This window comes from Physeter macrocephalus, chromosome 10 (genome assembly GCF_002837175.3).
Source record: "Physeter macrocephalus isolate SW-GA chromosome 10, ASM283717v5, whole genome shotgun sequence".
NCBI classification, from domain to species: Eukaryota; Metazoa; Chordata; class Mammalia; order Artiodactyla; family Physeteridae; genus Physeter; species Physeter macrocephalus.
The window spans coordinates 44,717,323-44,734,103 of NC_041223.1; the positions used below are offsets into that span (position 1 = coordinate 44,717,323).

Genomic DNA, 16,781 nt, shown 5'->3' on the forward strand with positions numbered 1-16,781 from the left:
CTGCATCGGCAGGCGGACTCTCAACCACTGCGCCACCAGGGAAGCCCCCCCCAAATTTAAATCTTTTAACTGATATTTTATTTAATATTTACATAGTCTTAGGACAATAAATTTTCACTGTAGCATACTTTGCAGTCTTTATAAACATACTTTTGCTCAATTTTCTGAGGACAGACACCACATTACAGAGGGTAGGAACAGAGGCAAGGCTTAGCTCTAGTAAGGTCAGTGAGCAAGTGGGGGAAGGGTGGCAACTGCCCTGAGTGACACTGTGATGAGGGCAGAAAGCAGGCCTCTCAGCTTCAGCCAGCACCCCTCACTGGGGTCAGCTTCTCCCTAGGAAGTCTCCAGCCTTCCTGCCTCAAGAAAGTAGGTGCTTAGAGTGCTTAGCTTCAGCCCCACCCGTCTTTCTAGGAACTGACAACTTACCTGGGGAACCTGGCTACTGGCTAAGAAGGTAAAAGGCAGGGCCCAGGTGTCCTCAAGGGACAAAGAGTATTAGTCCCTGGAGCTCATGATGGGGACGACTGGGAATGAATTTAGAAACCAGGGGTTATTTAAGCACCTTGAATACTGAATGAGAAATGACCTACAGACCAGTTTTTCAAGTTGGCAGGTAAGGAAGTCCTTGGAAGCTAGCAGAGAAGCTGAAATAAACTATTGGAACATATTCTTCACTTCTCTTTTTTTTCTTTGTTACTCCCTCCATCTACCCTCCTCACCTGGTATATTTACACAGTAAACATCTTCTTGATATGTTTGTACGTAAGCTATCCTCTCCATAAGGTGAGCCAACAATTCCCTCCCCCAAAGAACTGTGTTCCCCGAGGTCCCACAGACTTCCACAAGTTCCCCCACAAATTGCCACATGTTAACATCTACTGGAGGTGTCTCAAATCTGAAGTCATAATATCACACATTATTTCTATATAGTTAAAAAAATGATGTGATAACCTTGAGGAATGTGATGGGAGAGGAGAATAGTAGGAAGTGGACATACTCCAGGAGACTTGAATCAGCATCTGAGAATTATCTTCAATATTTTGCCTGTTCTTAACTGGGAGAGTAAGTCTGTCATTAGAATGAACACCGGAAGCTGCTGTGCATCTCTACTTATCTATCAACAGACCTTTTTATCAGTGTCATTTTTATTTCTAGTTTCTACAAAAGCCCATTACTAAAGTAATACAGGTGGACATTGTTAATCATATTCCTCTGTCTTTGCACCTCAAAATATGAACTGACTTAAACTTACTATGAAAGATGTTTTCCTCAAATGCTAATAAAAAATGAACGTTAATTGAAAGAAGAATGTAGAAATCTTTATGCCGTGATTTAATAATCGATCCTACTATTAGTCAGCAGATAGCCAGCAAATGACTCTAGAAGTTCAGAAATAGAGGTGGATTTAGCTTTAGACTTTACTACATAAGCACTGAAAGTTTATTTATAAACTGAATTTTATGAAACTGTTTCTACCTTAATTTTGCAACAGAGCACAGAGTTTTACAATGGAGAGGAATCTTTGGAATCTTCGAGTGGGGTCCTTGCATTCATCTAGGCATTTCCCCCTCAGTGCGAGGAACAAATTCTGTCCTAGAGAAGTGCTTGATGACCAGTTACTGAAATTAAATGGAACTAATAGAAAATAAAACGCTTATAATTAAAGAAATTGCATGTGATAGACACATTCTAGTATTTTCTTCCTTGATACTGAGTTTTAAATAAAAATAATCTTTAGTCTTTAGAGGTTTATTTTACCACCTTCTGATTATGTACTATCATGGAGATGGTAAATAATTAATTGGAAAGTCTTTAATTGATGTTAGTAAATGTTTGTCCCTCTTATAAATCAGTCAATTATGTTTGATTATGTAGATTTCTATTTCCTGCGAGTGCCATGAGATTCCCAGCAAATTGAGATATGGAACCGGCATATCAGAAAATCAATAGAGAAGTATCTTTAATTGATACCTTGTCCTTAGAAATGCATCCTTGGTACACAAGGTGTTGAGCACTGGGGAATTCTGGAAGAAGTGTTCCAGTTTTTGAGCTAAGCGAATATTTACGAGTGAAGCCACCCTATAATTTAGAAAAATGAAAAGAAATAAATCATTATCAATTGTTTGGCTCCAAAATACAATTCTAACAAAATAGAAACTTACAAAATTTCATTCTTTTTCATCCTGCAAACCATGACAGGTTAGGAGATTTGGGTAACTGTTTATTAGATCAAATAACTGAATAAACTAGACATTTCAGCAGAATTACTGTTGCCAAATCATAAATAGTTTCACAGTCTGGATATTTTTCTTATACTTTGGATTTTAGTTTTAGACACTTGCCATTTTTCAGAACTTTTCGAAATTTAATTTTAGTTCACAAGTTTACAATTGTTAGTGACAAGTTTTGAAAGATCTATTTTTAGACTACTGAAATTATTTTAATATGAAAGCATCAGAAATTGCCAAATTTACTTATGGATTACCAAATCATTTATGGATTAAATAAATGAGATGATAATAAGTTAATTAATTTATCCAACCTCAGAGATAATTAATGGTAAAATTGTGATTGGAGTCCCAAACTAGTACTCTGGATTTTCCCACCTCAATCTTCTTCCCCCTGCCAAATTCAGATATTTGTTCTTCTTTTGAATCCTCTGGGGAAAGCATACCTCTGGTAGTTTTCAGAAAATTAGAAAAAATGACAAATAAGTAACATATAATACTGCAGTGCTAATGTACCTACAAGAAACACACACAGAAAGAGAGAACGCATATTCATGACGGAACCAGAGCCTTAGCGAATCAGTCTCCCAGGTCACAACTGATTGTTCCTTCTCCACAAACAAAACTTTAACAAATTGGATTCTAGTAAAAAGTTTGGCAAAGAATAAAATTGTGAATATGGTAAAGGAAGTAAAGTGTTCCTGGCAAGGACCAAATTTCATTCTTTCTCATGGTTTTCCTACATTTGCTTCTCGAGTTTTTGTGTTTCTTTGTCACATTGAAGATGTTTACTAGACAAAAGCTTCATTACTTACATAGGTAGATTGGGTCCCTACCCTGTCTTATCATTCCCAACATTTGTAGACTCTTACAGAATTATCATGATAAATCAGAAAGAAGTTGGGGGGACTTTTGAGTCCTTAAACACAAATTTCTTATTGACTGATTTGATATATGCTTTCACACAAATTTTATACTAACAGTGCAGTAGAATTTCATTACTTTCAGGTTAGGTTTTAGTTTTTAGCCTTGTTAATCTTTATTTTCAAGTATGGATAGAAAAGGATTATTCTGATTAAATAATTTTTAAGAAATTAATAAAGAACTGCTACATAAATATCATAAACTGAGATAATAGCAGTGGTTGATCCAAATTAAATCAGTCTTAATTCAAGATATGCTTCAAAGATTTTTAATTGCTTTGGGTTGTCATTTACGAGCACCAATTATCATTGTGCTGACAAAGAATGGTATTGTCAATGAATAGGGAAAAATAATAAAGTGCAAGAAAATAAAGAATTTAATCAGGAAGGAAATGATATGGCAAAATATGAAACTAACATTTGATAAACATAAAAAAATGCACCTAAATTCTAACTTTAGGAAGCTTACACCTTTTTCTTATAGCTTTTCTCTTGGGTGGAATATCATGTTTATTCATCCCCAAAGCATAATTTGGTGAGACTGGAAAAGAGAGACAAAGAAATAGAAACCAAAAATGACAATACATAATGTACATGGTGTATTAAAGTTAGGAATATGAGAATAGTCTCATTTCCATGAAACAAATATAATTAGTAATCAAAAATCTTTCTACAAAGGAAAAAAAAAAAACTGGCCCAGGAGATTTAAAAGATGAATTTTCTCAAGCATTCAGGAAACAAATCATTTCAAACTGAAAAGATTTTTTCCATACAGTGAAAAAGAAGAACCACTTCCCAATTCATTTTAAAACTTTGATGCCAGAATTGGACAAGGACACAAAAGGAAAGAAAAATTATAGGCCAATCTTGCTTAGTATCATACTTCAAACAGTACCAGACAAAATATTAGCAAACCAAATCCAGCAATCTATAAGAGTGATCATAGCCACCTTAGGTTTAAATTGATCACATTAACAGAAAAAAAATGCGAATTATATATATTATATAACCATCTTAATGGATGCAGAAAAAGCATTTGTTTAAAATCCATCTACCATTCACTACTTTCTCTCCCTCTCCCCCTCTCTCTCTTTCTCTCTCCCCTCCTCCATGCTAGAAACAGAGGAAAACTCCTTAATCATTAAATAAATATTTATCAAAAACCCACAGCAAATATCATCCTCAATGGTAAAATACTATAAACATTCTCTTAAGAAACACGAATAAGATAAAGTTCCCTACTCTCCTATCTTTTATTCAACATTGTACGAGTTATAGCCTGAGCAGTAAGACCAGAGAAAGTGATGAAAGATTAAATATTGAAAAGGAAGAGATAAAACTAGCATTATTTGCAACTGAGTTGGTTGATTACATTGAAAACTAAAGCAAACTGCACAAAAATTGTTAGTCACAGTTAACAAGAGAGATTTTCAGCAACATTGCTGAATACAAAATCAATAAAAAAGTCAATTGAATTTCTAAAATCTAGAAACAAATATTAAGACATACAATAAAAAGATACTGTATAGGGCTTCCCTGGTGGCGCAGTGGTTGCGCGTCCGCCTGCCGATGCAGGGGAACCGGGTTCGCGCCCCGGTCTGGGAGGATCCCGCGTGCCGCGGAGCAAAAGATACTGTATAAAATAACAACAAATATTAAAATAAAGTTGAAATATCAATAAAGGGATAGAAAATCTAAAAAGAAACCAAAAAGAAATTCTAGAGCTGAAAAGTACAATAAGTTAAATTTAAAATTTATCAGAGGGATTCAAAGGTATATTTGAGTAGGCAGAAGAAAGAATCAGAGAACTTGAAAAAAGGATAATGGAAATTTTTGAATCTGGGAAACAGAAAGAAAAAAATGTAAGAAAAGTAAACCAAATCTAAGGGACCCATGGGAGATTATCAAGCAGACCAACATACACATTGTGGGAATCCCAGAGGAAAAGGAGGGGGAGCAGAGAAGTTATTTGAAAAAATAATGGCTCAAAACATCCCAAGTTTGATGAAAAACATGAATATAGACATCCAAGAAGCTTAACAGGTCCAGATAGGATGAACTCAAAAAGATGTACAGCAAGACACATTATAATTAAATTTTCAAAAGACAAAGCAGAGACTCTTGAAAGAAGCAAAAGAGAAGTAACTCATCACCTACAAGGGATACTCAATAAGATTATCAGCAGATTTCTCAGTAGAAACTTTGAATTCCAGAATGACATATTCCAACTGCTATGAGAAATAAATTGTCAACCAACTGTTTTTCAGAAGTGAAGGAGGAATTAAGACATTTGCAGATAAACAAAAGCTGAGTGAGTTTGTTACTACTAGACTTGTTCTACAGGAAATGCTGAAGGGAGTTCTATGGGTTAAAATTAAAGGACACTAGACAGTAGCTTGAAGTCGTACAAAAAAATAAAGATCTCAGTAAAGGAAAATACATGGGCAATTATAAAAGCTAGTATTATTGTAACAACAGTTGTAAGCCTACTTTCTGTTTTCTACATAATTTAAGAGACTTTTAAAAAAACAATTATTAGTATAAAAGCTAATATTATTGTAACTTTGGTTTGTAACTCCACATTTTGTTTTCTACAAAATTTAAAGACTAATGCATTATTTTAAAAAACTATTATTGTATATTTTTGGACACACAATTTATAAAGATCTAATTTTGTGACATCAATAACTGAAAGAGAGACAGAGCTGTAAAGGAGCAGAGTTTTGTACATCATTGAAGTTAAGCTGGTATAAATTCAAATTAGAGTGTTATAATTTAGGATGTTAAATGTAATCCATGGTAACCAAAAAGAAAATAGTTATATAAGGTACAGCAAGGCAAATGAGAAGAGAATTAAAATGGCTCACTACAAAAAATCAACTAAACAAAAAAGAACAGTAATGCAGGAAATGAGGAGTAAAACTGCTCTAAGGCATATAGAAAACAAATAGCAAAATGACAGAAGGAAGTCACTCCTTATCAGTAACTGCTTTAAATGTAAATGGATTAAATTCTCCAATCAATCAAAAAAAAGTCATTGGCAGATAGATTAAAAAAAAATTATCCAGTTTTGTGCTGTCCACAAGAGACTCACTTTAGATCCAAAGACACAAATAGGTTGAAAGTGAAACGTTGGAAAAAGCTATTCTATGCAAATGAAACCAAAAGAAAACGGGGTGGTGGGGGGCTACTCTAATATCATAGAAAATAGACTTTAAGTCACAAAATATTATAGAAGATAAAGAATGACATTACATACTAACAAAAGGTTCAATAAATCAAGAAGATATAATAATTATAAATATTTACACACCTATAACAGACCATCAAAATATATGAAGGAAAAAATGACAGTATTAAAGGGAGAAATAGTTCTACAATAACAGTTGGAGATGTTGATACCTCACCCTCAGTTATGCACAGAACAACAAGACTGAAGATAAGTAAGGAAATAGAGGACTTGAGCAGCACAATAAACCAACTAGATCTACAGACATAAGCAGAACACTCTACTGAACAACAGAATACACATTTTTCACAAGTGAACATATAACATCTTCCAGGAGAGACCATGTATATTGGCCATAAATTAAATTTCAATAAATTTTAAAAGACAGAGATCATACAAAGTATCTTCTCTGATCACAGTGGGATGACAGAAGGAAAACTGGAAAAATTAACAAATCTGACAAAATTAAACATACTCTTAAACAACCAATAGATCAAAGGAAAAATCATAAAGGCAATTAAAAAATATTTAGAGATGAATGAAAATGGAAACATGATACAAGAAAACTTACAGGATGCAGCAAAAGTGGTACTAAGGGGAAAAATAAGAAAGATGTCAAATCAACAACCTACATTTACAACTTAAGTAATCTGAAAAAGAACACACTAAACCCAAATGGGTAGAGAGAAGGAAATAATAAAATTTGAGCAGAGATAGATGAAATAGAGAATAGAAAAACAATAAAGAAAATCAATGAAACCAAAAGTTTGTTCTTCAAAAAGATTGAAATTGACAAACCCATAGGCAGACTGACTTTAAAAAAGAAGAGAGAAGACTCAAATGACTAAGACAAAAAATAAAAGATAACCAAGTCTACTGAAATAAAAGGATTTTAAAAGAGTACTATGAAGAATTGTACATCAACAAATTGGATAACTTAGATGAAGTGGATAAATTCATAGATACACAAATACTACCAAGACTGAATCACAAAGAAACAGAATATCTGAATCAGTCTACAACTAGTAAGGAAATTGAATCAGTAATCAAAAATCTCCTGAAAAAAGAATGGATCTGGACCTGATGGCCTCACTGGTGAATTGTACCAAACATATAAAGAAGAAATAACACCAATATTTCTTACAGTTTTCCAAAAAATTGAAGAGGAAGGAACACTTCTTAATTCATTCTATGAGGGCAACATTACCATGATACCAAAGTCAGACAAAGACACTTCAAGAAAAGGAAACTACAGACCAAAATATCTTACGAACATGGACACAAAAATCCTCAGCAAAATACTAGCAAACTGAATTCAGCAGGATATTAAAAGGATTATACAACATGACCAAGTGAGATTTACTCCTGTAATGTAGGGATGGTTCGGAACACAAAAATCAATCAATGTAATACACCACATCAACAGAATGAAGAAAAACTAAACACATGATTATCTCAGTTGATGCATTTGAAAAAGTTTGACACCCTTAAAAAAAAAGTTTGACACCCTTTCATAATAAAAACACTCAACAAACTAAGAATAGAAGGAAACTACCTCAACATATTAAAAGTCATATGAAAAACCCACAGCAAACATCCTACTCAATGGTGAAAGATTGAAAGCATTTCCTTTAAGACAAGGATAAGGCACGGCTGCTCATTTTCACCAATTCTATTCAACTAGAAGTTCTAGCCAGAAAAATTAGGTGAGAAAAAAAACCATCCAAATTGGAAAGGAAGAAGTAAAATGATCTCTGTTTGCAGATGATATGATCTTATATGTAGGAAACTTTAAAGATTCCACACACACACACAAAAAAACAACTGTGAGAACTGATAAATGAATTCAGCAAAGTAGCAGGATACTAAGTCAACACACAAAAATCAGTTGCATTTCTATAATATAACAATGAACAATCTTAAAAAGAAATTAAGAAAACAATTCCATTTACAATAGCATCAAAAATAGATAAAAATTAACTTAACCAAGGAGGTGAAAGACTTGTACAATGAAAACTACAAAACATTGCTCAAATATTAAAGAAAACATAAATGAAAAGACATCCTGTGTTCAAAATTGAAAAACTTATTGTTAAGATGGCAATACTACTCAAAGCAACTATAGATTCAATGCAAAATCCCAATGATGTTTTTCGCACAAATAGAAAAATCCATCCTAAAATTCATATGGAATCTCAAGATACACCAAGGAGTAAAAACAATCTTGAAAAAGGACAAAGTTGGAGGATTCACACTTCCTGATTTCAAAACTTACTATTGATACAAAGCTACAGCAATCAAAACTGTGGTGTTGACACAAAGACAGGCATATAGATCAATGGACTAGGATAGAGAGCTCAGAAATAAACCCTTGCAAAAAATGCTCAAAAGATTTGGACAAGGATGCTGAGAATATTCAATGGGGAAAGCACAGTCTTTTCAACAAATGGTGCTGGTAAAACTCGACATCCATGTATAAAAGAATAAAGACAGATCTTTACCTCATACCACATACAAAAATTAACTCAAAAGAGATCAACGACCCAGATATAAGACTTAATATGTGAAACTCAGAAACAAACAGGGCAAAATCTTCACAACATTGGACTTGCCAAAGATTTCTTGGATATGATACCAAAGGCACAGGCAACAAAAACAAAATGAGACAAATTGGACTTCATAAAAATTACAAATGTTTGTGCATCAAAGGACACTATCAACAGAGTAAAAAGGCAATTTATGAAATGAGAAAAAATATTCACAAATTGCATATCTCAAAAGGGATTAATATTCAGAATATATAGAGAATTTGTAAAACTTAACAAAAAACCAACCAACCTGATTCAAAAATGAACAAAGGACTTGAATAGACATTTGTCCAAAGAAGATATACCAATAGTCAATAAGCACATGAAAGATGTTCAACATTATCAACAATTAGGGAAAATCAAATCAAAATCAAAATGAGATATCACTTCATCCCCATTAGGATGGCTAGTATTAAAAAAAACAACAACCAAAAACCAGAACATAACAAGTATTAGCAAGTAGCTAGAGAAACTGGAACACTTGTACACTGTTGGTGGGAATGTAAAATGGTATAGTGCTGTGTAAAACAGTATGATGGTTCCTCAAAAAATATATATATAAATACTATATGATGCAGTAATTCCTCTTCTGGGTGTATCTCCCAAAGAATTGAAAGCAGGGTCTCAAAGAAATATTTGTACACCCATGTTCATAGCAGCATTATTCATAACAGCTAAACCACGGAAGCAATCCAAATATCCACTGAGAGATGAATGGATAATCAAAATGTTGTATATACACACAATGGAATATCATTCAGCCTTAAAAAAGAAGGAAATTCTGAAATATGCTACAACATGGATGAACCTTGAGGACATTATGCTAAGTGAAATACAAATACTGTATGATTACACATATATGATGTACCTAGAGTAGTCATAATCATAGAGACAAAAAATAGAATGTTAGTTTCCAAGGGCCAGGGGGAAAGGGAGATGGGGAGTTATTTTTTAATATGTATAGCATTTCAGTTTTGCAAGAGTAAAAGTTCTGGAGATAGGTGGTGGTGATGGTTGCACAACAATACGAATGTACTTAATACCACTGAACTATATGGGTACTTAAAATGATTAAGATAGTAAATTTTATGTTAATTATATTTTGCCACAATAAAAACAATCAAAAAATCAATTACAGGTGAAATAAAGACTTGTGTTAGAAGAATAAATAGAAAAATATTTTTATGGTCTAGATTATACACAGTTTTTTAAAAAAGATACAAAAATGCTAATCATAAGGTTTAAAATGATCTTCATCAAAAGATACTATAGAATGTTGAGCCATGCCACCAACAGAGAGAAGTAATTTACAGCACATAACCTACAGGATATTAGTATCCAGAATATATAAAGTCTTTGAACCAAAGTTTTAAATAGAAAAATTATGTGATCTGAACAAACGTTTCATAGAATAGAATTGACCTATAAAAATCCCACAAGATATTCAAGCTAATAATTTTGATGTAGTTGTCAAAAACAATTTTCAAGTGAAAACCACAGATACCATTTTACACCTATTGGACTGGCAAAAACTCAAATGTCATTCAATGCCAAGTGTTCCTGAGAATGCGGAGCAAAAGGAATGCTCACACGCAGCTGGAGAGACATAGACTGATACAAACATTTTGGAAAACAACTTGATATTAACTAGTAAAGTTAAACATGAGTACGTATATCCTACGACCCGAAATTCCACTCCTGCACATGTGCACCTGGACAACATTCAGAGTAATAAAGTTTTCAGGCAAAAAGGAAAAAATTCTCCCAAACTGGAATGAATAAATGTGCTGTGATATTTTCATACCATGGAATATTAGCAGTATAAAAAAGGTACTAGAACTACATATATTAACATTGATGAATTACAAAACCTAATGTTGAACAAAACCAGAAAGTCAAAGGGAAAAATGAATCCATTTTTATGTAGGGCAAATAATAAATAATATATTGGTGATAACAAACTGGGCAATAATAAATGATACATAATATTTACTATTTTAATCATTTTAAAATATATAGTTCAGTGGTACTAAGTACATTCATATTGCTGTGTAATCATCACGATAGTGTTTAATATTCATGGTATACATTTATAAGTGATAAACTTTAAGGAAAGACAAAGGAGTAATTAACACCAAATTCTGGAGCGCAGTAATTTCTGGTAGGGAGGGGGAAGTGATGGGGTGAGGGCACACAGAGAACTTATATCTTTTCAGCTATGAGGTAGGTCGTGAGTTTTCATCTTATGCTTATTTTTAAAACTCTTTGTGTGTGTGTGTGTGTGTGTGTATGCATGTGTTACAAATAATGAATTACCCAATAAAAATGTGCTATGGAAACACACTTAAGGAACAGAGTATATGTCTTTAATTCTTATTTAAAACTCTCATGCTGATAAATTATAGTTTTGTGTAACAGAAGCTAACAACACGTGTGGAACATCCACAGGGGGCAAGAGTGCCTAAAGAAAAAATTCAAAAAATTAAATTTGTTTGGATATGTTAACAAATGCGTACATGGTATAAATCAAATAATAATATTCTGTCTAGAACATGTAACACAAAAAGAAAGGAGAGATTGATAAACTGGGAAAAATTAGAATATGATCATTTTAATTCCACTAGTAGATTTTCTATTTTAATTACACTAAAAGAGGTGCCAGATCTTAGACCAGCTATGGAGGTCTGGGTTGTTTTTTTTTTCCTCTCAACTGATGACTTCACTATTCTTGGTTGAACTATTAAGAATCTTATTTCCAAAAGAAAACAAGAAGGAACCTACAGAAAAGAAACAATATGATTAGAAGACAAGAGGGTCTGATTTATGAGGAAAGATTAAAGGATTTAAGCTGCACAGTTTGGCTAAGTGATGACTAAAAGAGAGCATGATAACAGTCTACAAATATTTGAAAAGCATATACCAAGGAGGGAGGATTTGCTGTTTATCTTGGTACAAAGTTGTTAAACTGGCCATGAATGGTTGATGTTAAGGAGAAGGAAACTCAAGCTATCAGGGAAACTTCCTGGTTGAAATGTATGAAATCAAGGGACTTATTCCCTAGGAAATAATGGCAACTTCATTACTAGAGCTACTTAAAACAAAATTGACCCACACTAAAATATTCACAGGAAAAGAAAGGCTTCCTTTGACCAGGACAAAGTATTAAAACTAGGTTTCATTTGTTTTTTTTATTCCTGGGAATTAAAGTATTCTGAGACTTTCTCTAAGACATTTTTGAAATCTGAACCACTACATTTATGAACAAAAAATTTAAAACAATCAAAATTCATACCACTGACTGATAATTACTCTTAATTTCCTCTACATGTTTTGTTTTGCTTTCGTTGCTGTTGATTTTGTTTGCTTTTATATTCGGAACTATTTAAAACTTTAAAAAAGGTATAGGTAAAAAGTAATAAATACTCATGTACTTACCATCCCAATTAATATATTAGACATTTGAAATATTAAAGCAGCCTCTGTAGCCCTCCCTAATCTCATTCCCTTCCCTCCCCATAAGGAGTAATTAATGTTCAGGATTTGATTTATATCATTATTATTCAAACCTTTAAAAATTTACCTCATATGTTAATATTCTTAAATAACATATACTATTGCTTTAAAACTGGTACCATGCAGTATGTATCTTTCTACAATGAGCTTTTTTCATACAACTTTAGGTATTTGAGATGAACCTAATTTGATTCTTATAGCTACAGTTCACTCATTTCCAAAGCAGTATAGTATTTTCCTGTATTAAATATATAAAAATTTACTTTCCCACTATATCATAATAGACTTTCATTTTTTGGTATTCTGAAATTATAAACAGTACTGCAATGAACATCCTCATACATGCCTCCTTGTGCACGGTGTAAAGTTTTCTCTAGGAATGCAGTCATAACGTGTGTGAACTTTCAACTTTCCTAGATATTGCCCCTCCTACCATTCATGAGAGTCACTCTGCTCCACATTCTTAACAATATTCAAAACACATATTTTGATGCTTTAAAATTGCTGTTATTCCAATAATGGTAAAATAATTACTTTTAGGTTCTAATTTGCATTTCCCTGATTAAAAATTAGATATGTTTATTGGCAGGGATAGTATTCAAAATATTTATTGAATATATGTTATAGAACCTGGTCAATCAGAATGGGCACCACGAGCACCAACACTATTTATCAATCATTCTTTTTCATCTTGTGTGAATTGCCTGTTCATATACTTTGCTACATTTCTATTGGGTTATCTTTTTATTACTAAGTTGAACACATATTCTAAAATGGTGCCATCTGATAGAAATTTCTGTAATGATGAAAATGTTCTATTTTTTGAAATGTTCTATTATCTGCACTGTTCAAATACAGTATTCACTAGCCAGCACTTGAAATGTAAATAATGTGCAGAGAAACTGAATATTTTATTTTACATAATTAACAGCCAAGTGTGGCTAGTGGCTACCATACTGCATAGTATAGTATTTATAGATATTAATCCTCTATCATTTATATGATATATATATATCTAGTTTTATTTTACACATTTTACATGTTTGAAGCCATATAAACATATATTTGTTTTTGCATCCTGTTTTTCTTCCTAATTAACATTTCTCCATGTCATTAAAAGAGCCCTTTAATAAATGATATAATATTCAGTCCCATAAAAGTCTTATAAATTATGTAATCTTTTTTTTTTTTGTAAAAAGACTTTATTTCTTTTTATTGCTGAATAATATTTCATTGTATGGCTATACCAGCTTTTGGTGGGGTTTTTTGTGTTTTTTTTTTAACATCTTTATTGGAGTATAATTGCTTTACAATGGTGTGTTAGTTTCTGCTTTATAACAAAGTGAATCAGCTATACATGTACATATATCCCCATATCTCTTCCCTTTTGCATCTCCCTCCCTCCCACCCTCCCTATCCCACCCCTCTAGGGGGTCACAAAGCACCGAGCTGATCTCCCTGTGCTATGCGGCTGCTTCCCACTAGCTATCAGTTTTTATGTAATCATTTTTATTATTAGTCATTTAGATTGAATACAGTTTTTCACTGTGGTCAATAACAATTTTGTCCATAATATTTTGTCTGCATTTTCTATTATTTCTTTATGTGTGACTCATGCAAAAGTGAAATTAGTGGGAGAAAGAGGATGAACACTTTAAAAACTTGAACACAGATCTTGCAATTATTTTCCAGAAAGTTTGTTCTGTCTTCACCAGCAGGGTATGAAAGAACTTATCTCACCATACTTTCACCAGCTTCATAGTAATTTCTTAATATTTGATAATTTTATTATTTAAAATGTTAATTTTAATTTATTTGGTAGTTCATTTTTCATGCATTTATTGGCCTTTTATTCCTTACGCGTATTGTCTATTCATATCTTTTTTTTTACTATTTATTGAAGTCTTCATATTTTTTAAATTGATAGGATTTTGTCATATAGTAAAGATATTATCCCATTGTCATATTTGCATGTGACAATGGAATAATATCTTCCTACTGTCTTTCTTCTGACTTCAGATTTTGTATATGATGCTTTGATTTAAAGGAGTTTTCAATTTCCGTTTTGATTTTTTTCCTTTGAAATTTCTTAAATTGTTTTCATGGTAGAAAGTCATTCCCCGCACCCCACCCCCCCAGAAATGAGGTAGATACATGTTTCCTTCTAATTATTATTTTTGTATTTAATCATTTATATGAACTTGATAAAGGTGTGAGGTATAGAAATTATTTTCCAAAAAAATTTTTTTCTAACATTATGCCCTGAAGAATTTCATTTATTTATTTGGTACTCTATCTTCCTTCATAAAGGACTTAGGATAATTCACTGAAAAATATTTCTTCCTTCATTGGTTGTAATGTCTCCTTGATCACACACTAAATTATTACACACACTATGGCCTTTTTTCAGATAACTAATTTCTGCTGTAGATTTATTCTACCTACATTTGAGTCAGTATCATAGTGTCATAATATTTTGATATCTTCCAGACAAGTCCCTTTTGACTATTCTTGTTTATACTTCTCTCAACTATTACTTCCTATATATCTTTGTAGATCAAGTTAATTATTTCCAAAAAAAAAATGGCCACTCAAAATTTTAATAGAGTATTAAATGTCTAGATCAATTTAAGGAAGAATTGACATATTTATAGTATCTAGCATTCCTATTCAGACATGTGGTATGTCCTTTCATTTAAAATTTTCTTTTATACCTGTATTTTTTTTTCAAATAGGTAGCATGCTTCTCTTATTATGATTACTCCCAAATATTTTGCATTTCTGCTGATTCCTGCAATTTACATTTTATAATGTTCTACCTTTCTTGTCTTCCACAGAGACTGTTCCCACCTCTCTCAATAGGGAATCTGTGAGGAAAGAAAGTCCTGTAGAAAAGGATTTGAGTGACCATTTTCTCAGTTCTCCCAAGGATGGCACTTAGCTAGTACCATTCCAGATGCATAAAATAGCCCATTCCCTACATACAATGGATGCCTTGGGGCATTAGGGCTACATTCTCTCGGGGAATCCTGACTGAGAAGAGCTGGGACTTTTTTTTTAAGTTCTTCAAACTCCTACTACTCCCTACCAAGATTTCACTCACAGAAAATGACCTAACTGACTGCTGAGGCCTCAGAGAGAAATCCCAAACCACCAAACTATCTCAATTTCCTGCCACAAAATCCACAAATCCACTTGCATCTGAACTAACCCATTTCTTTTTCCAGTTTTAATGGAGTAAGTGTTCCTTCTCTCCAGGGCCACTTTCTCCACTTGGAAGCTCTTCTCTGCCCATGCCTTCAGTGACCCTGTACTCTCAACTTTCCCCTCTCTTTCATATCTTTGGTCTCTACTCTTAACTGAATCTGTTTTACCAACATTAGAACCATAGTCTAATCTTCCTTCAAAATTAAATGTCAGGCTTCCCTGGTGGCGCAGTGGTTAAGAATCCGCCTGCCAATGCAGGGGACACGGGTTCGAGCCCGGGTACGGGAAGATCCCACATGCTGCAGGGCAACTAAGCCCGTGCGCCACAACTACTGAGCCTGTGCTCTAGAGCCCACGAGCCACAACTACTGAGCCTGCATGCTGCAACTACTGAAGCCCGCACGCCGCAACAAGAGAAGCCACCGCAATGAGAAGCCCGTGCAGCGCAACAAAGAGTAGGCCCCGCTCGCTGCAATTAGAGAAAGCCCGCGCACAGCAACAAAGACCCAATGCAGCCAAAAATAAATAAATTTATAAAAACAAAAACTAAAAAACTAAATGTCAAGCCCTCCTCCATCTATCACCCTTGATTTGACTAAATTTTCTATGTTCAATGCCACTGCCCATTCGTTTCACAAACCAAACCCTGGCTCTCCCCTGAAAATGCTCTTGCTGCAGTCATTAATTATCTTCACTTAACTAATTTAATAGATTTTTTCCAGTCTTATCTTGATGACCTTTTAGCACCATTTGATAGTAGCAACCATTCCCTCCTGTTGGAAGCACTCTTTTCTCTTGGCTTCTGTGCCACTGTATTCTCCTTCCTCTTACCTCTCTGGATTCTCTTCAGTTATCTTGCTGACCCTATTTTTCTTTCCCACTTTTCACAACTCTTTTCTCGTAATGTCTTCTCTTCTTATTTATTTATTTTTTCCTAGACATTTTAATTCATTACCCTGACTTCAATCACCATCAAACTAAATACCTAAATCCTCTTGTCCAGTCACATATATCCAACTGCTCATTTCAAGTCTACACTGGATGTTTTACAAGCACATCAAATATGGCAGATTCCAAATTGAACCCCTTA

The 16,781-nt window shown here is 33.3% G+C and overlaps 1 protein-coding gene across 1 annotated transcript in view; it reads right to left on the minus strand.

The window, feature by feature from the left end:
• The window catches only part of RFX6 (regulatory factor X6), a 56,356-nt gene that overhangs the window by 18,860 nt on the left and 20,715 nt on the right, over positions 1–16,781 (minus strand). The window contains exon 7 of the mRNA XM_007116474.1: positions 1,975–2,082. Within this exon, the coding sequence (XP_007116536.1) occupies positions 1,975–2,082 (108 nt within the window). The remainder of the gene's footprint in view (positions 1–1,974; positions 2,083–16,781) is intronic.